At 36.9% G+C, this 22,168-nt stretch overlaps 1 protein-coding gene across 3 annotated transcripts in view; it reads right to left on the bottom strand.

Moving 5' to 3' along the window:
* EGF (epidermal growth factor) overlaps nucleotides 1–22,168 on the bottom strand; it is an 89,318-nt gene that overhangs the window by 55,029 nt on the left and 12,121 nt on the right. Inside the window, exons 2-5 of one of the 3 annotated variants that reach the window (XM_033105271.1) lie at nucleotides 15,200–15,399; nucleotides 12,975–13,156; nucleotides 12,339–12,566; nucleotides 11,377–11,579 (exon numbers count right to left, since the gene is read on the bottom strand). In XM_033105271.1, the coding sequence (XP_032961162.1) occupies nucleotides 11,377–11,579; nucleotides 12,339–12,566; nucleotides 12,975–13,156; nucleotides 15,200–15,399 (813 nt within the window). The remainder of the gene's footprint in view (nucleotides 1–11,376; nucleotides 11,580–12,338; nucleotides 12,567–12,974; nucleotides 13,157–15,199; nucleotides 15,400–22,168) is intronic. The other 2 variants (XM_033105272.1, XM_033105273.1) reach the window with 2 other exon arrangements.

Here is a 22,168-nt window from a genome sequence, read left to right as displayed (position 1 = left end):
ATATATCCCTGTTCAAATTTTGCTTTTTTTTTTTTTTGCCAGTTTTAACAATGATAGAATCTTTGTAAAATACCCTGGAAAATACAGAATTAAGCGTGAGTCTGAGGGCAGATGCAGGTAGATATGGAGGCCAGAGCTCTGGCAAGAGGAGACCTCTAAGGGAAAAGATGGGGGTAATGGACTCTGAGTCACGACATGGCTGAGGTCAGCGAGAGCCTGTGAATAATGAGAGGAGCTGAGGAGCCAAGGGCAGGACTACCAAAAACAGTCTTGCTATGAAGGGCACAAGAAACAAACCAGCGAGGGGCTGAGCACAGCAGTGTGAGGGGCTGAGACCGCTCTCCAGGTAGGTCTCTGTTGATCTACTTATAAATTTTCCTCACTCTGACTCTACCTGTTCCCTACTATTTTAAGTCACTAAACACTTTTCGTGACCAATAACAGCATAACGCATTAGAAACATATTCCTGCCTCTTTAAAATGTCCCTAATGTGCATCAAGACCTGGAGGGCATGTCACACTCTAGAGATTCTGATTTGGTAAATCAAGGGAATGGCCCAGGAATCTGCACTTCTCACAGGATCAGAGTGATTCTGAAGCTGGGAATCTTCACACCACACTCTGAGAAACAACAGCCTCATGTCCTAATGAGACATCCCTCCTTCATCTCAGTTATGGCTACCTCCTTTAACCTAGTCTGTATTATTTCTTTCCTTATTTTAAATGTGATTATTCAGATCTCTTGACAGAATTAAATGCACAAGTAATCTTACCAATTATTCAGTACTGTTGCAACATTACCTACTAAATCAGTTAAGATTTACCCTGAAAAGTTTTTTGGATATTGATTCCAAATATTTTGTTTCTTGTCCATGTTTTCTATGGCAATTACACATGTATAGTTACATGGTTTTTCATGTTCCTACATGCTTCACCTATCAAAATTTTAATTAAACACAATTAAAAATAAAATGACTGTAAATTTTAAAGTAAATGACTAAAATTAGAAACTTGTAAATTTATTGGAGACAAAAATACATTCACTGCAAATTTCTTAAAAAAAAGAGCATATAATTTTTTAACTTTAATTTTATAAAGTTTTTAAGTGAACAACAACAAATATCCAGAAGTGTTTGACTCAGCCTTTTAATAGCATCAAAGTGCTTCCACTTTCCTGAGGTGACAAAAAATTGAATGGTTACACTTCCTGTAAATATCCCTTATAAAAACCTTTCCAAACCCAGTGTGATAGATGGCCACTGGATTAAGAATTAGGAAACTCAGTTCTGTCCTGGTTCTGCCTTTTACATCCAATCACTTTTCTTTTTGATTTCAGTTTCCTAATCCATGAAATTAAAGGGTTGAAGTACATATTCTCTGAGACCCCTCACTTGAAAAAAAAAATTATGGTTCTATACACAATCAGATGTTTGTGGTACATTCTTCTAAGTTTATACTTCTAAAGATTCTCTAATCTTAATTACTGCTTATAATATGTTAATGGAGATTCAGACTGATTAATGAAGCAAATAATTATTTCTAAGGTACAGTAAATGTTCTGTCCATCTAGATCCAATATTATCTTTTTTGGGGGGTTACTTTTCCACTACCTCTCACTTGCTTTTATGTGTGTTCTTATCATCATCATCACCATCATCACAATTATGTATACTAGTATGTGTCTTCTTTCATTAATCAATAAGCTTCTGAAGATAAGGCATATATATACAGATAATATACATATATATAATACACATACATATATAATATATATACAGATTTTATGTATATATGTGTGTGTGTATACACACACACACACACACACATATATATATATATATATATATATATATATATATACACACATATATATATATATTCCATTCACATTTAAAGTCCCATTTAGCATGGTGCCTTTTACAACATAGGTGTACTACAGACATCTGGAACACATGCACAAAAAGTTGTGTCACCTGCAACTTAACTCCTTTATTTGGTTTCTCCTTCAATTTCCAGTCAACCTTAGAGTTAGAACTCAAACAGATGGTCAGACTATGCTACCGAGTACCCTTTCCATTGTACCATGCTGCTAATGGTTTTAATGACACTTATTAATAATATACATCACTTTTCAAAGATGAGCATAGGCCGGAAAGCAATCACCATTCTCCTCTGAATGGTAGTACTGATGATGTGACCTGAATTCAGACACTGAACACTTCAAAAGGTCATTTTAGGAAGTGACAAAACATCGAGGATTAAGGGCTATTTTTGTTTGTTTGTTTATTCTCCTTAATCTTCTGCTGTTCTTGAGCTTCAAATCAGGCCAAAGCTAGCACTCAAAACGCTGTTGCTGACCTCAAATAATACCCCCTCCCAGATCCCAGCCGTGGGGCTTAATTACCTTTGAGATCGTATTAAAGCTCCTAATCACAGAGTTTAATGTCCACCACCAACTGTGCCTTCAGTAACTGCCTGGCTAACACACAGGCTCTCAGGAGCTCTGCTACAGCCAAATAAATCTATGGATTTTACCCTGGCCCAGTTCTGAAACAATGCACATGGGATCCCCTATCCTGCTTTCTTCCTGCTGATCACACCTTTTTTTGTACATCAAATTTATTGTAAGACTTACTTCATCGAAAAAGCCTTACTATTCTCTTGCATTTGAACCCATTCATTTTACTCATTTTTGTAACTAAGTATTTCGCACCCTCAATATTTAGCATATTCAATAAAAAATTTGAACATTTATAAAGCATTTACATGATCACATTTAATTTTCATAACAAGCCTTTGATCCATGCAGAGTGAGTATTAACTTCTACTTTACAGATTAGGAAATAGTGCCTTAAGGATCATGTATAGGTCATAAGTGGTAAGACTCGGACTCAAGCTCAAGTCTTCCAATTGTAGAACCCATGTCCTTACTATATATATATATATATATATATATATATATATATATATATATATTATCTGTGTATATGTATATATGTATTCTTATGTGTGCATCTATATATAAAAGATGAGTTTTTATAGAAAAATATATATTGCAGGCATTCCTCATTTTATTGCACTTGATTGTGCTTCGGAAACATTACATTTTTTATGAACTGAAGGTTTGTAGCAACCCTGCATCAAGCAAGTCTATCAGTGCCATTTTTCCAATAGCATTTGCTCCCTTCATGTCTCTGTGTCACATTCTGATAATTCTCACAATTTTTTCAAACTTTTAAATTATTATTATTATATTTGTTATGGTAATTTGTGATTAGGGATTTTTGATAATATCATCGTAATTGTTTACAATAGTAAACAGTAGTGAACAATCCCTCTGCTTGGGCCTCCCTATTCTATGAGACACAACAATACTGAATTTAGGCAAATTAACAACCCTACAGTAGCTTCTAAGTGTTCAAGTGAAAGGAGGAGTCCCACGTCTCTCACTTTAAATCAAAAGTTACAAATGATTAAGTTTGTGAGAAAGGCATGTCAAAAGCCAAGATAGGTCAAAATTAGGCCTCTTGCACCAAACAGTTAGCCAAGTTGTGAATACAAAGGAAAAGTTCTTCTAGGAAACTAAAAGTGCTACTCCAGTGAACACATGAATGAGAAGAAGGTGAAACAGTCTTTGTTGTTGATATGGAGAAAGCTTTAGTGGTTTGGGTAGAATATCAAACCAGCCACAACATTTCCTTAAGCTTTAATTCAGAGCAAGGCCCCAACTCTCTTCAATTCTAGGAAGGCTGAGAGAGGTGAGAAAGTTGCAGAAGGAAAGTATGAAGCTAGCAGAGGGTTGGTTCATGAGGTTTATGGAAAGAAGCCATCTCGATAACATAAAAGTGCAAGATGAAACAGCAAGTACTGACATAGAAGCTGCAGCAAGTTCTCCAGAAGACCTAGCTAAGATAACTGACAAAGGTGGCTATACTACACAACAGATTTTCAATGTAGACCAAACAGACTTACATTAAAAGAAGATGTCATCTAGAACTTTCACAACTAGAGAGAAGTCAATGCCTGGCTTCAGAGCTTCAAAGGCCAGGCTGACTCTTTTATTAGGGGCTAATACAGCTGGTGACTTTAAGTTGAAACCAATTTTCAATTACTATTCCCTAAATCCTAGAGTCTTAAGAATTATGTTAAATCTATTCTGCCTGTGATCTATAAATGAAAATGCAAAGCCTGGAGGACAGCACATCTGTTACAACATGGTTTACTAAATATTTTAAGCCCACTATTGGACATACTATTCAGAAAAAATAATTCTTTTCAAAAAGGCTCTGCTCACTGACAATGCACCTGGTCACCCAAGATCTCTGATGAGATATACAATGAGATTAATGTTATTTTCATGCCTACTAATACAACATCCATTCTGCAGGCCATGAGTCAAGGGGTAATTCTGACTTTCTAGTCTTATTATTTAAGAAATACATTTTGTAAGGTTATAGCTGCCATATAGTGATTCCTCTGATGGAGTTGGGAAAAATGAATTGAAAACCTTTTGGAAAGAGTTCACTAGTCTATATGTCATTAAGAACATTCATGATTCATGGGCAGAGGCTAAAACATCAACACTAACAGGAGTTTGGAAGAAGTTGATTTGGACCCGCATGGATGACTTTGAGGGGTTCAAGCCTTCAGTGGAGTAAGTAACTGTAGATATGGCGGACATAGCAAGAGAACCAGAATTAGATTGGAGCTTGAAGGTGTGACTGAATTGCTCCAATCTCATGATAAAGCATGAACAGAAGAGGAGTTGCTTCTTATGGATGAGCAAAGAAAGTGGTTTCTTGACATGGAATCTACTCCTGGTGAAGATGCTGTGAAGATTGTTCAAATGACAACAAAAGATTTAGAATATTACATAAACTTAGTTAATGATGCAAAGGCAAGGTTTGAGAGGACTAACTTCAATTTTGAAAGAAGTTCTACTGTGGGTAAAACACCATCAAACAACACCACATGTTACAGAGAAATTATTTGTGAAAGAGAGAATCAATTGATATGGCAAACTTCATTCTTATTTTAAGAAATTGCCACAGCCAACCTCATCCTGATCACTCAACAGCCATCATCATTGAGGCAAGACTCTCTACGGGAAAAGATTACAACTCCCTGAAGAATCAGATGATAATTAGCATTATTTAGCAATAAAGTGTTTTAATTAAAAATTAAAGGAATACACATTGTTTTTTTCAGACTTAATGCTATTGCACACTTAATAGACCACAGTATAGTGTAAACACAACTTTTATATACACTGGGAAACTAAAAAATGTGTGTGACTCGCTTTATCGTGATATTTGTTTTATTGTGGTGATCTGGAACTGAGCCCGCAGGATCTCTGAAGTATGCCTATATTTCTATGATACATATAATGTACATGTTATATGTAACATGTGCAATATTATATATAATATATGAATTATATTATATTATATATAATAGATGAATATAAAATATATAAAGTTACATATAAATAATATATTTTTTCTATAATCCATAGTCATATTTTTGTGTATTTATTGTCTTTCTCATTAGTGAGTTCCCTAATAAATTACTCCCTCCTACTAAGCACCTACTAAGCATTCTTGCAAAAAATCCTCAAAACACTTCCCAAACTGTATAATATAGAAGTTTATTCTTCTTTTGTTAATAGAAAATAACGAGGAAGAAAATACAAGAGTGATCATTTTGTGCTACTAGAATTTGTAATCACAGTTTAAAAAAATTACTTAGCCAGAATTCATCTACTTGGTATTCTTAATCATCTAAACCCCTCTAAGAATAATAAAGTAAACAAATCAACAGCCTCCTAGCAATTAAAAAATAAATGCTTTTTACTCTCAATAGAGCTGGTTGTGCCCACTCAGTCTTTCCTATTTTATACCCATTTCTGACAAGTTTGGCCAGCCCACTACTTGAACATGAAAATGCAAGGTGTGTATTCTTCTCTCCCATTGTTCCCATCTCCACCCCCACTGCATTCCCTGATGGCACAAGTGGCTACATGATTCCAGTGGTCTTTCTTGCTGAGCCCAGACATAGCCTCAGCCCAGCTTCCATACCTCCCAAGGCAGTTACTGGGAGACAGCAGGAGAGGTGACCCTATTGGTCATCTCTCCCATGAAGACTAACAGCCTCAAATCAGGGCTCCTCCTAGAAAAAAGATGGTATAATTTGAGTGTCAAAATGATAACTGCAATAAATAAAAACATGGCAAATATTTTTTAAATCCATGAGTTTATAAAAATGCTTTAAAAAAAAAAAGATTACCTTTGGAGGCTGGACCAACCCTTATTCTGAAAACATAAATTGGGGAAAGAATCAAGCATTTAATTTACCTTTCCTATAAAAGATCCTTCTTAGGGAAATCATATAGCTTATGTGGTAAAGTTCTTTAGTTAATAAATGTGTAAACGATGATAGACTTGGAATGTCATCACTTTGAACCTTTAACCAAAAAATGGCTCTAGGCAATGATAAACAATAACTTCTAAAGCCATTATGCGAAAGGCTGATGAGAAACTTCATAATGGATGGACCAGGCTGGCAACAGCACACTGCTGACAAATCTTGAACATCACAAAAAGAACAAAAACCAACCACTATATGCCCCCTGGTGTGGTCAGTGGGAAGCATACAATACCACCTGCAGTACCACCTACTAAGCATTCTTGCAAAAAATCTGAATCTGATCAGGCTTCTAGGCCTAAACTACCTATTTAAGGAAATACAGAATCATGTTAAATGACACTGTGGGGATATAATCTGCAAAATCCAGAATGTGGGCAATTCTACAAGACAGGTGATCTGGTTTCCTCAATAAACAAATGTCAAGAAAAAGCCCCAGATTAGGAGATAAACAGAGATCACAGCCAGGCATGCAGAAACCAGCAGTGAGAGACAACAGTAAGAAAGGTGACAGAAAAATGATAAAGAGCCATTCTAACCGTTGAAAGGGCATTTCAAGTGGGAGCCATTTGGTGTCAGGACAAACCTGTATTAATAATTCATCTTTGCCTCCAACCACTCTGTCATGCGGGGACTCAGCTCCCGCTCCCCACACAAGAACGTAGGATATTTATTCTTTTCTTTAGATTCCACATATAAGTGAGATCGTATGGTATTTGTCTTTCTCTGTCTGACTTATTTCACTTAGAATAAATGAATGAGCTAATCAGAAACAGTCTCAGAGACATAGAGGAAAAACTGAGGGTTGCTAGATGGGAGCGGGGTGGGGATAAGAGGGAAGGTGAGAGGATTAGAAAACACAATCAGTAACTACAAGATTGCCACCGGGATACGAAAGTCAATTTGGGGAATGTTATCAATAATGTTGTAAAAATTTTGTAGGGTATCCGATGGACACTTGTCTCGTTAAGGAGACCACCTCAGGGATGATGTAGATGCCTGATCACTGCACTGTACACCTGAAGTTGAAGTTGAACAATAATGAATGTCAACTACAATTTTATATGTATATAAATCCATATATACATATTTGTATATTATATATATATATATATATATGGTTACAAGAAGTGAAGTATAGCATTAGGATTGGAGACAGTGGAAATGTAATGGCTGTGTGCGATGTCAGAGGGGTAGTGCATGGGGGCAGAGGGTTATTACTGAGTGAGGGATATAAATGATAAATGTTTAACTAGTACATCGTTTTGTACACCTGAAACTAATAAAAATAAAATAAAAATAAAAAAAGACTGCAGGATACGGTGAGGCCAAAAAGCAACACCAAAGGAACCATAGATAGGGGAGTCATACCACTATAGTCTCGCTGGCGGCTTGGTTGAAGACACAGGAAGCAGGAGCCACACGATGCGCAATCCGCCTTCTGCTTCTCTGCCAACCATCCCACCCCATAGCCACGGCAGTTATATCAGTGGCTGATGGTTAACGGGTAACAGGTGATGGCAACCCAGCCACAGCGGATGACCATCTGATTACAGCTGATGGCCATCTAATAACTGAGCCAGCACCTTTCCACGTGAGGCCGAGAGCCTGGAAACTGCTCTCTGGGACTCTGTCCCCACACAGTCCCATGCTTGCCCTAATGGCATGTATCTTTGTAAATGTGACCCTAGTCATTAAGAAAATATCAATAACTATCTATAGATAAGTTAAGAAGATATAGTAATCCATGCTTTGCTAAGATTTCTATTAAAAATAACAGATTTTCATTGTTTGAATTGATAATTTTAAATTATATAAAACAGAAGAAACTGGAATTCTTGTGCACTGCTGGTGGGACTATAAACCGGCACAGCTACTGTGGGAAACAGTATGGGGATTCCTCAAAAAATGAAAAGCAGCGTTACCATATGATCCAGCAATTCACTTTAAGGTATAAACTCAAAAGAATTGAAAGCAGGGTCGCAAATGGGTGGACCAGGCCGGCAAAACCTGAACTGCCGATAAACCTTGATCACAAAAAGAACAAGAAACAGCCACGACATGCCCTGTTCAGAACAACATTATTCACAGTAGCTGAACATAGCAGCAACCCATGTGTTCATTAACGGATAAACGAATTAGCCAAATGTGGTATATGCATAAAATGGGGGTATTATTTCAGCCTTGAAGAGGAAAGAAATTCTGACATATATAACAACATGGATGAACCTTGATGACATCGGGCTAAAAGAAATAAGCCAGTTACAAAAGACAAACACTAGATGATTGTATTCTATGAGGTACTTAGAGTAGTCAAAATCATAGAGACAGAAAGAAGAATGGTGGTTGCCAGGGGCTGGGAGGAGTTATAGTTTAACGGGCATATCAGTTTTACAAGATGAAGAGAGTTGTGGAGATGGATGGTGGTGATGCTTGCATAACAATGTGAATGTACTTAATGCCACTGAACTGTGCCCTTAAAAAATGGCTGAGATGGTAAATTTTATGTTATATGTATTTTACCCCCAATAAAAAAAATTTAGAAAAGAAATCATGTGGAGAAGAAATGCTCATATATCTAGGATGATTCTTTTCTGGAGGTTTTCAAATAACCAAGGGTTTACAGTAGACACTCCAGCAATAACATAATCAAAATGAATCAGTGTCCCACCTGGGCAGTTTTAGCTACACTAATCACGTCCATAAACAGGTACATTTCCAGGTGAAGGCAATTCTCTTCTGTGGACTCCCAGAATTAAGGAAATTCAGAAATACTTTTGTGCATGAAATGAGTGCAAAGTGTTTTGCACTGTGTTCATGATGGATACCCTTCGTTTTCCAAAGGATATGCTTTTGAAACTCTTTTATGAGCTTAAAACTGAAATCCACCTTTAAAGGAATCCAGAGAAAACAAAAATGTGCCTTTAAAAAGATAATGTCTGTGAGCTATAAAATCCCCAGAAGTTGAGGTTGAAATAATGTCATTCAGATTGTGTATAGAAATGTTCCCACACTGGCTCTGAGATTCAAATAATAATATGGTTGTCAAGGCAGGCAGCCAGGAGAGCACTATTGCCTCATCAACTTAATCACGCCAGCAAAAATGTGAGATCAATTCTATGTCTGTTTTAAGACAGCCAGGGGAGAAGTGTGTGTGTGTGTGTGTGAGAGAGAGAGAGAGAGAGAGAGACAGACAGACAGACAGACAGAGAGATTTTCTTAGTTCCTGAAATGGAAAACAAAAAGTTAAAGAGAGAGAAATGCGATTTAACCCCATGATCTGTGCAAACTGAAATATTTAACCACCAGAGGAAGGCCGTTGATAGACAATAATATGCCGAATTACAAGTTCCCCACCAAAAACTAAGGCAAAATCTAAGATATGAAATGAGAAGTAATAGTGAGAGTGAGTTGGGGAGGCAGCGTGCTGTCCCTCTGCCTGGGTTCAAATCCCAATCCCACCACAGTGTGACCTTGACCTTGAACTGTGACATCTCTGAACCTCAGCTTTTTAACTTATAAAATGGTACTAATCATCACACCTAATTAATACAGTTTTGTGAAGATTAAATGAGATAATATAGGTAAAGACCAGAGTGGATAATTTTGTACACACTCTATAATTATGGCTATTTCTATTACTTCTACAGGCAATACAACCTGTGGCGCTTTTCTATTTTATTTTCTATGCAGCAGCCAATGTGACTAAAAAAGCACTCACACTGTTACCTCCTTGAGGAAATAAGAAGTAATAATATCAGTTCCCCTAGATTCTAGCCTTCCTTCAGAAATCTCATGCCTGTCTTCCTGTGCAGTTTTCACGGCTCTCTTCAGGAGCTATGTCTGGGGCAGGTACAGACACATTTACACACTAATTGTGGCACAGACTCATAGTCCCTCTCATTTTCCACACTATTACCAAACCCCAGTGGCATCCAACAGAGAGGAAGAAGAGAAAAGAAACCATTCCGTCTTTGCTTCCAAACTTCAGGAGGCTACTTGGGGATAAAAATAAAGATATTGTAAAGCCTTCTTAAAATAAAGCAAATGTTAGTATAATATCATTTATGTGGTATAAGCCGTATTGAGGAGTCTACATTTTTAAAAAAGTATATGCTAAAGAATTCAAACAGAGAAGTCCACATTTAAAAATAGAAATTTTAGACTGTGACTAGATTCAGTCAATCCATTCATTGTACTAATAATATCTAAAAGTTAAATAATCACTGAATACACAGTGGTTTAAGCAGATAAATAAATAAAAACCATGGTCCCTGCCCACATGGCATTTATCATCAAGTGGGAAGAAAATCAAAAAGAAAGCAAAGTAATATGTAGTTACACCCTTCGATGACTTCAATGAAGGGTGTACCGAGAGAAAAATAGAAGATGAGGCCTGCTTTGACTGGATGCCCAGAGAAGGCCTATCTGCAGACAAGACACTTAAGCTCAGAACTGAAGAGAAGTCTAGGCAGAGAGAAGAGTGACTGCAAAAGCCTGGGCATGCCTGAGGAACTACAGAAAGACCTGTGTTAGATTCCAGCTAGGAGGAGGAGAGAGCGTTCTAGATCAGGGTGGTCAAATATTGATAGGCCTGGTAAAATGTTGCATTTCACCTGCATGCAAAGGGAACCTTTGGAAGGATTTTAAGCAGGAGAGCTGATGGATCAGATTAACGATTTAAAGGCAGAATGGGGAAAATAGAAAGACTAGTTGAGTGGCTACTACAATAGGCCAGGCAAGAAAATGCTGGTTGTCTGGACTATGGTGGTGGCAGTAGAGAGTAGACACTAGAGATGTATTTAGGAGGTTAAAATGGAAAAGTCTTGGCAGTAGATGGGAAATTGGGGGTGAGGCAGTGGGAGAAATCAAGGATAAACCCCTAAGTGGCTTCAGCTAGTGGATGGGTGGGGACTCATTACCAGACCCTGTTCAAGGTCAAAGATAACTCACCAGACGCCCAAGCATCTCCCTCTGCTTTGGGCTGTACAAGCGGGTGCACTACTTTAATTCCACCAGGTGGTACAATTGATGGGTTGAGGTTAATTTTAACCATGTCCTTCCCAGTATATTTGTTAGCTATCCAAATTGTCTTCTTTCTCCATGTTGAATAGAAGATTCGGTCACCAAAAAGGGAAATTGCAAACAAATTGGGCCTAAAAAACAACAGGAAAAAGACACAAAGAATGGTAGAACATTTCTTCCCGGGCTTATCAAAGTTTCACTTCAATTTACTGTCTGAATTTTAATCACCTACCTTTACATTCGTTTTTCATTTAGGTGAAGAAACAGGTATTAAGTTTAAAATTTTATTTATGTAGTAGTAATCTGAATTAATAGGATGCAATTTCTAGTTTCAGATTCATTGTCTCATTCTTTTGCTCGTCAGTACATAAATGTGATGAAAATAAAATAGGGAAGAAAATAGGAAAAGGATAAGAGTGGACTTCTGGTTTTGTCTGTTTTACATTTGACTAATTTCTGCCTCTTGCCATATAAGCTGGAGAGTAGGTTACTGGCAAAATAGCAAATCAAATGAAAGCTAGGTGTTTCAGAACTATATGACATAATAATTCCAAAAAGAATAACTATAACCCACACGTGAAAACTTAGTTATGCCAAATACTCTGTTAATTATTTTTATTTGTGTTTCTTTACTTAACTTTGACAATAACCCCAAGAAATATGTACTATTATCATTATCCCCAAATTAAAGAAAAATGAAGAGAAGTCGTGTAACATGCCCAAAGTCACTTGTCTAATAAATCGTAAATCTGGAACTTTGAACTCAAGTCTTTTGGACTCCCGAATCTGTGCTAAACCATTGTATAGGTTTAACTGGCAAATGTGAAATTAATTTATCACACAAACTTCAAATGACAATTGTTTTATTTTACACCAAAAGCAAAACTTACTGTGTAAGATATTTGCTGAAATGGACAGAACCTCCATCATAATCACAGGAACAAATACGAGAATTGCTTCTTTCGCTGTTGTACTGAACCCAAAAGAGCCGTTTATCAAGAACATCCAGTGACACAGCTGTTATTTTCTCTGATGTCTCTAACAGAATCTTCTCTTCCATACCACCGAGATGTGCTCTGTGGAGGCTGCCAGTCACGTCTGAAGACCAAAATATAAACCTGAGGGCAAACACATGACATAGACATGTAACGAATGTCAGGTCACTTAGATGGCCAACTCTCTCAGGGTTTCAGTAGTTCCCAGATGTCTGCACAGGACAAGTTTGACTATTTTGAATGAAAATTTGATTCAACAAACATTTATTGCCCTATTATGAAATTTTTCATATGATTTCAAGTTAGAGGAGAATTATGCTTCTATAGCAGGAAACCATGTAGTTAGGAGTGCTATTTGTAGAGGGAGCCTGCCATGGTTCAAACTCAGGCAAGTGTCCTATTGGAAATGGTGTTTTTGTACAAGAGGGCTTGACTCTCAGTGAGAAGGTCCATTTGACCTTCTATGAATTTTCTATGAATTTTCACCATATTTTGAAATACATCTCAGTGTCTGAAAACAGCAGAATTTACCTTTCTACTGGATCAACTGCTACATTTGCGGGATATTTTAAGGTGCTTAAGAGAACACGGGAATTGTTTCCTTTCATATCTGTTACTGTAATGATTCCTTCCTGTTGATTTGACCAAATAAGTTCTTCATTTATCCAATTTATTGCCATTCCTGAGACATTTTTCTCTATATTGCATACTCTCTGTAAAATCAAATTTCAAAATTGTTATTAATAGTCCTCATTCACAATAAAATTGTTTTTATTTTTATGTATAAGTCTATTTCTTTAAGTCCTTGTCATTTCTGTGCATTCCCAATATTATTTTAATGACAAAATAATCACAGCTACAGTGCTAGTGTTTTCATGCAATAATGTTAACCCTCCCATGTGAATATTTCTGGGCATAGTATTTATAACATAACTTCAAAATGGAAAGTTATCCTACATTTATTAGGCAATCAACCATAATGTATTAATAATTTCAACTATAGAAATAGTGCAATTTCAATGCTACCTTAAAGAGAATTTATTCAGTTCCACTTGGTAATGGAATTTTGCAGATTCTCATATGAACCCAGTTCCAAGCTTTGCCAAATTCTGGCAAGATTCCCTTGGAGTCTATGCACAGAGTTCTGAAGCTGATGAAGTTCTCCTGAGGGCCCCCACTTTTCTTCTGGCCCTTTCTCCATGAGGCCCCATCCTTTCTACAATCTTCAGTGCCCTGGCACTATGCCTCGATGACCTGAAGAGCAGGACTTCTCTTTATGCCTCTCAGGTACTGTTTCCTGCCCTCTCCTTCAAAATAACCTGACAAAAACCTTGGTTATCTCCTAATTCCAGCATATACAGGTTAACTGGTCCTCACGGAGGGTGAAGCGTGGGAGGGGGCAGAAGCTTTGACTTGTACTGTTGCAGATTCCCATGGTGTAAATATTCCCACCATCACTGATTTCCAGCTACTGACCTGATGTCATTGAACGTGATTGGACAGAGATGGAATATTCTCATGAGACTGTACTGTTCCTATATCTCAAACAGAGCATTCTTGCCAATCTAATTAACCAATTGCTAATATATTAGTATATAGATCACCAGGTAAATTTGTTCACATTTGAATGGTTGTCCTTTATAAACAATGTTTCAACCCAAAGAAAGGACTAAAATGGTGGATTTCAGGCATTAGGCCAATCCTTTCCTAATGACTTAACATATATTCATAACTGTTTAATTTCTTTCCTATTTTGTGACAGGAAACCCTCCAGATTCTCAGACTTAAGATTTTGAAACTATTCTACAGAAGGCTGGAGAATAATGAGTAGCCATCCGTGTTAAAAGTGAGATTAGCAAGTATTAAAGATGTGATAAAAGAGATTAACACCTCTAAACTGAAGCTTTTAAGAATAATTGGAGGAGAAGGTTTGGTTAAAAACACACACACACACTCAAGAAAAACAGTGGGTACTTTGTGCTGGGAGTAGTGCTTACGGTTTCTCTAGTTACGTGCTCTCTGTAATCTGTCTCCTAGGAATAGAGAACATTCCTCCTGGGACTCGTTTAAGGGTGCCACCAGTTCAAAAGAAACACTAAAGATCTTTTGTATGTACTTGAAGCAAAATATTTTATATCTGTCCTGTACTTATTTTTTTTTAGAGTGCAAACACCTTGAGAATAAAAAGAAAAAAGTTTGTTTTCCTAAAAACACCTACGACAGCGATTTTAGACAGATGAAACAGGGTTTCTCAACCTCAGCACCATTGACGTTTGGGGCCACATAACTTTGTTGTGGGGAGTGTCCTGGGCACCCTAGGAGTTTAGCAGCATCCCTGGCCTCTACCACTAGGTGCCAGTAGCACATCCTCCCTCCTCCCCAATCCAGTTGTGACATCCAGAAATGTTTCCAGACTTAGCCAAAGATCCCCCAAGGGGCAAAACTGTCCCCAGCTGAGAACCACTGGAGTATTTTGCTTTGATAAAATGGTGATCTGACTTAATAAACTTACATATTTTCAAAATTACATTGACATCTTCACTTCCTACTTTTGGGAACTTCTGAATATCAGTGCCACTTTCATGGGCTTGCTCAATAATGTGCCAAAGATGCAGATTAAATAAATATCTACAAATGCCAGATGCATATTTGAATTGTAATGTAATTTTCATTTATCTATATGTTACAAATTAACTATATCATGCTTGTCAGCCTATACAGAAGTCCCTCAAATACCTTGGAAAATGGTACTATACCTCTTGCCTTGTCCCATTCAGAAAAACGCTTTGCAAAAGTTGTCTTTCTAGATCTACCCAATAGATTCTTCCCTTATTGTAATGAAAATCCATGATCACTGACACGCCAGCATCTGTCACCAATTTCTCATGATTAGTTCCTTCCAGGTCAATCCTAAAGATGCTATTTCTGTGAGAGAAAATTAAGAAGGGTGCAGGACCTGAAAGGGAAGAAAGAAACCAAACTTGTGTATTTTCAATGATATTTAGCTGATTTAGACAAAATACAACCAATGCAAGTAGAATTCATTTTTTAATTCCTGGTTTTATATTTTAAATAAAGAATTTTATGTAGAGCATAAAGAGTTCCTGCAGATGTTCACAATTAATTTTGTAAATTATCTTCTGCATAAATTGATTGTAAGAAACGTACATAGCCAAATTATAAAAAAAAAAGAACTATTTGAAGAGAAAAGCACTTTCTTCTCTTTTCTATACAATGCCATTTTATGTTCAAAAAAGAAAACAAAACACCTACTGTATTCTATTGTGGAAAGGGTCTGTATGAATGTAAATTTTAATTATATAAGTTGGAAATAATATTACAGATATTGTCATTTTCAAAATGGACCCCCGCTCCTCTAGTCTTACTTATTAACAGAGACATCAGGGTAATGACATGGAAGAAGATGGTGAAAATTAGATGTCTTAAGTGGAAGCAGGAAAAATTGAAATGTCATCCTGTGAAAGCTCTGAAATATTTCATCCCTGTTAGCACTGCCACATAAATACAGGATGCTCAGTGAAATTTTAATTGCATATATATGGTGTGGGACATATTTACCACTAAAAATGTATTCACTATTTACCTGAAATTCAAATTTCCCTAGGTGCTCTATCTTTTTCTTTGCTAAATCTGGGTGGTGGACCTCCCCGGGTATCTTCATTCCTGCAGGGCTTTGCCATGTACTCTACCTAACCCTATACCTGGGGTTCCAGGTGATGGGCACCCACCCACTCTGACTCCCAAGAACTTAACACCTGTTTGAGAACCTGATATCTCTCTTTGGAAACCTCAGCATAAATTACTGTCTGACTCCACACAATGCTTGCCTTTGATGCTCCAAGATGCTGCCAAGGGATCCCTTTATCCCCTGCAGCCAGGTTAGTTCCCTTGCTCTCTTCTGTCTGAGGGTGAGGAGGCTCCAGCCAGCTGCCTTTCGATAATTATGGAGCCGCTGGGATGAGTGGGGGGATTGGAGACAATTCTAACATATTCTCGCTTCCTTGCTGGGTTTACTCTGTTCTGTTTTCACATTAGACTTGCGTGCCTTTTGTAACGTATGTGTTTATTGCTGTAACGATTAAACAAGATGATAGATTAACAACTCTTTACTCAGGAATTATGTTCCACAGTCAGAAAACATTAACTCCACTTCAGAGGCTCTTTCAAAATAGAGACAGAAGAGGAAGGAAGAAGTGTAAGATTGTGATCATTTGAAATAGGTGCCAGCAAAAATGTCTAAGAGAATTAGCACAAAGCACTCTCTGTATCTTTTCCACAACGTAAGACCCCCCTGCACAGATGTGTAGTAGAGCCCACTGTCACTCCACTTGTAGACTAGGAGGAATCATAGAAGAAATGAAAAGGGCGTTAGACTGAAAGCCAGCAGGCCTGGTTTCCAGTCCTGACTCCACCAGCTTCCCTGGTCATCTTACAGGACCTCCGTGCCTGTGAGGATTATTGGGGAAATAAATGAAATAATATATGTCAAAGAATTTTGTTATTGTAGAACACTATACAAATGTAATTCATCATTGCTTATTCCCACAGACAAGGTCTCACTACCGTAGGTTTGTGTCACGGTTCAGATTTGAACCCAGGGACTAGAATATTGGCATAGCTCATCTCTCCTATAGCAGTTTATCATGGAGGAAAGGAGAGCACAGGAAAAGGCACCCTAAACCAATAGCTACTAATTTATGGACCACAGATGACTGTGGAGTCCTCTCTTTGAAATGTGAATTGGGCATTTTCTATAAATTAAATAAATGTTCCCAACACATATTATTAATTTCTTAATGAATTGATACATTGCTGAGATCAAAAAATCATTTTCTTCATTTAAAAGTATAGCTAAAATGGGAGGTTTCCAGATTTGAAAAGAGGAGCAAGGAAAGGTACTCTAAACATTTTAGACAGAACGTAGCATAATGCTTTGCAAATGACAAGCACTCAAATTTTTTAAATAAATTGATTAATCAATGAAGAATTAATTGTGTATTGTTTATGTGGACTTTTACCAATAGGCAGAAAGTCAAATTCATAAAAGCAGAATCTATCCTTTGGTCATTATTTTACTAACAGCAACAATAATAACAACAACAACAGGTTTTCACATCCTGATCTCATTTATCCTTAATGAAACACTGTGAGCTTGACAGGCCAGATTTGACAGTCAATAAATCAAAGAGAAAAGAGAAATCTGAAGAATACTGAGATCTATAAAACAAAAACCATAGCATTAACTTTAGTAACTTTGCAAAAAACAAATCTGGACTATTTATAAACTACTAAGTATGAATTAACAAATTTTATCCTCAGATTTTTACTATTCACTGGTGAATCATAAAGCAGTCAGGCTTTATCATATCATAACCACTTAGAACTGGAAGACACCAGACATGACCTAATCCAGTGTTTCCCAAAATTATTTGTTCGAAAGAGTCCCACAGGGTACTGTGTGTGTGTGTGTGTGTGTGTGTGTGTGTGTGTGTGTGTGTGTGTGTGTCTTTTGTAGATCCCTTCCTTTGAGATTCCAATTCAGTGTGGCTGAATAGAAACACTCCAGGTGATCCCTACATCTTGGTGAATTTGGAAATCATAGATCTAGCTCAGATGAAATTCAATGATGTTTCCCAAAGTCCCACCATTAGTTGGTGGTAGAGTTGGAATTAGAACCCAGATACCACCCTCCCAATCCAATACTCTTTCCTGCCTTGATCTGGGTTGACATATGTCAAGATGTTACAATCTTCATTTTATTTATGTAACAGATTTTAATTCCACTTCCCTCAAAAATACTGTTCATTTTTTACCTATACTGTATCATTTTCTGTAAACCAGGGCCTGGGCTGAGTATTTGTAGACATGAAATGTAATATGATCTAAAAGAAAATGAAAAACTGAGAATTAGGCATGGTGGAATAATCACTATCGTATACTACTACTGGAAATGATAAATAAGTTAGTGTTTTTTCAGATCTGTCAAAAACTATAAACATTGGTGAATGGTACAGTGTGGGGATCTAAATGTCAGCAGGGTGTGCATGTTTGAACAGCTAAACTCTCCCACGTCAAAACCTACAGCGTTTATTTTGGGTACAGTTCAGTAAGAGGTAAGTACATAGAAAATCAAACATTTCTAAGGAATACAACCACAAAGACAGCAAACGGGTCACAAGATATAAAATGGAACCTCTAACTTCTCAACCTGGGGATTAGGAAGGGATCTTCAGGAATTAGAAAGGAGTCCAGAATATTTGGAGCACAGTGAAGATTTTTATTAGTGACTACCAAGAACCAGGGCCTGCGTGGTTCAGAGTTTAGTTACAAAAAGCAGGTTGCTATTGGAGTGAGTGGCAGACACAGAATATTTCACAACAGTCAACTCTTCATCTGCTCTGAGTCTATAGGAGTGGCCCCACACAGGTAAGTGAGAAAAGAAATGGACTAGCTTCTGCGGGCCTTGAGGCCCAGGCTCATGGGACCTAGTTAATACATAAACCATACTAGCAACCCGATTAACAAGAAATCCTAGTGTCTCTCAGGCCAACATTGCCGCCTGCTCTCACCAGCACAAGTTTTCTGCTCTAAATCTGGAGACATACTGAAGGCTCTCAGGTCCATCAGTTTAAATCGACATTCTTTATTCACGGGGTCATTGACATCTGAAGGTCCAGAGCTCGCTTTTCACTGTCTTTGTCCTGAGGTCCTCAAGAGAGTAACTGAGAATAGCAGGTTCTACACAATAGTTGTTTTTTAACAGGATTTCTCAGATGCTTTAATATGCTATTACACATTTTGATTCGCCAAGAAGGTGGGTGGTGAATATCATCAGAAGAGTAATAGCCAATATCTTTTGTGTTACCTGCCTCTGAGTTCACACATTGAAGATATTATTTCGTTTAATTGGGAAACAGTATAGGAAGTAGGGGCTCTCAGCACCTTCATTACAGAAAAAGAACTTGAAGTTTAGATCAGTTAACTTGCCACAGTCACAAGGCCAATAAATAACAAAGTGGGGATTGAAAGCCATGTCTCTCTGATCACAGGTTCTAATCTATAAACACCATTCTGCTTGTTCCAAACTGAATTCACAAGGAGCTCTTACTGTTTAGCGTCTTGTAGTTTAACTGCGTCAAGGAACCGACCTCAGGAAGCCCTGTTCTAAGGAAGTTCTCCATAAGGCCAGATTCTTTGCACCCATGTTCCAGGAACTGATTAGAAGTGGGTCCCTTTAAGTGGATTCCTATAATTACATCACCTGGATAATTTTATATCTAATTCTATGAGATATTGCATCCCATATATAATGTATTCCTTGCATTCCTTCACTTGTGGCCCCTTTCTTTATCTCCAAAGCCAGCAGTGGGTCATCTTCAGATCTCTCTCTGCCTCCATCACCTTCTTCCTTCTTTGATATTCTTGCCTCTCTCTTATAAGGACATTTAGGATCCATCTAGATAATCCAGGATAATCATCCATCTCAGATCACATCTGAGAAGTCGCTTTTGCCATATAAGGCAACATTGACAGGACCCAGAAATTAAGATGTAAACATATTTAGGGGCCATATTCAGCTCACAGCAGTTAATGATGTTGAACATCTTTTCATGGATTTATGTACCATCCTTATATCCTCGTTGGTGAAGTATCTGTTTAAATCCTTTGCCCGTGTTTAACTAGGTTATTTGTTTTCTTATCGTTGCATTTGAAAGGCTTTTAAAATATATGAGTATTTTGGATACAAGTAGTTTGTCAGATGTATAATTTGCAAATGTTTTCTTGCAAAAAAGAAATGTTTTTCTTGCAATAGCATGCAGTATATCTTTTTATTCTCGTGGCATCGCCTTTGGCAGAGCAGAAGTTTTAGTTTTGATGAAGCACAATTTATCCATTTTTTTTGTATATAATGCTCTTGGTGTCATTCCTAAGAACTCTTTACTAAACCCCAGGACACAAAGATTTCTCCTATGTTTTCTTCTAAAAGTTTTATAGTTTTATAGATTAAACTTGGATCTATGATTTTGAAATAATCATTGTATAAGGTATGCGGTTTAGGTTAAGGTTCACTATTTTGCTCATGGATATCTAATTGATCCAACATCATTTGTTGAAAAGACTATTCTTTCTCCATTGAATTGCTTTTGCACCTTCGTCAAAGATCAAATGACCATATTTGTATAAGTCCATTTCTGGACTTTTGAGTCTATTCCATTAATTTATGTTTCTATCTCTTGGCTAATACCACAGTTCAGTATAACTTTTAAAACAACTCATAATAATGCAGTTTTGCAGAACAGTGAACCATTTTTTTAAGGTTCTTGTGCTGTAGGTAATTTTTCATTTTATGTAAACATGTTTAAATGTCCTTCAGCTTGTCAGCATAAATTATGCTCAATTTTATTTAAAGATTACTGCTACCAGACTAAAATACATTTGCCAGCATTAAAGCATTAGAAAAGTTTTTCCAGATGTTACATACAAACACACACACACACACACACACACACACACACACAGACTCAGAAATCTGTCTTCTGAATTTTGTCACTGTATTTTCTACTCTCTGCTGATTGTGTCCAGCTGAGCATGTCCTATAACCCCAAAAGTCCCTCTGCATGTTAAAAATTGAGATTATGCAATAACTTCTGATGAGTTTGCATTTATTGAAAAGATTGCTTTTGACATAGGAATTGAAATATCTGGTTGAAAGTTTAATATGTTTTGATATTTAGTCTTTGATCGCTGTCATAGACAAAAAGATATTTCACAATTATATCTGCATCGAATGACAGAAGGGCTTCACTGGCTATATGTACAAAATCACAAAATATACTTTTTAATTTCATCCATCAATTATTCACAAATTTTGTTGAATTAGACTAGCAAATTTCTATCTTCCTAGATTTTAGTTAGTAAATGCAAACTAACCAGAAGGTGTTATATTTTCTATTTTTAACAAATAGATTAAAACGGACAAAAATTCTTTATTTAGAAGTTTTTAAAAAATAGTTTGGAAAATTTCATTTACTGGGTTGTTGCTTTTTAACTGTAAACATGAGAGTTTTTAATAGGCAACATACTGACATTGTTCAACAACCTAATCACCTAACAATTGCCAACATCTGTTTTCAAACTGCTCTCTTCACACCCAAATTTCTTAGAATCAGTGGTCACTTTCTCACTCATTGTTAGAATGTCACCTTTCACTTGGAGAAAGTTCTGTTGCTTTAATAATTTTTTCAGTAGCATACGAGTGACACCTGTTTGTTATCACAGAAAAGGTAAAAAACTTGAAACATTTCTCCTTTTTAAAAAAAGAAAAAGATGTAACATTTGCCTGCTCTCTTAAGTGCTTTGATTCAAGATACTCTATGGGAAGCATGTGGGACACATATTTCCATGGTTACTCCCCACCCAATATGAAGTATTATAAAGAATCTAGTCTATTCTTGTTTTTATGAGTGATGACATCCATGACGTCCCATTGCACTTTGTACAATTCCAGTTTCAACTTCTTTGCTGCACTGCTTCCCTGTGAGACCGGTGAACTGCATGGAGGGCCCCCTGTAATCTCACTCAAGAACCCTTTTTGTTGATGTTCCAGTAAATGCAATGGCTCCATCACCACTGGGTACACTTATACTATTTTTTCTTCATAATACCTTTGTTAATGTGTATAGACGTCAGGGGCTGCTGAGAAA

The sequence above is a fragment of the Rhinolophus ferrumequinum genome, chromosome 5, assembly GCF_004115265.2.
Source record: "Rhinolophus ferrumequinum isolate MPI-CBG mRhiFer1 chromosome 5, mRhiFer1_v1.p, whole genome shotgun sequence".
In the NCBI taxonomy this organism is placed as follows: domain Eukaryota; kingdom Metazoa; phylum Chordata; class Mammalia; order Chiroptera; family Rhinolophidae; genus Rhinolophus; species Rhinolophus ferrumequinum.
The sequence above is the reverse complement of the archived record's forward strand: the minus strand, read 5'-3'. Positions and strand labels throughout refer to the sequence as shown.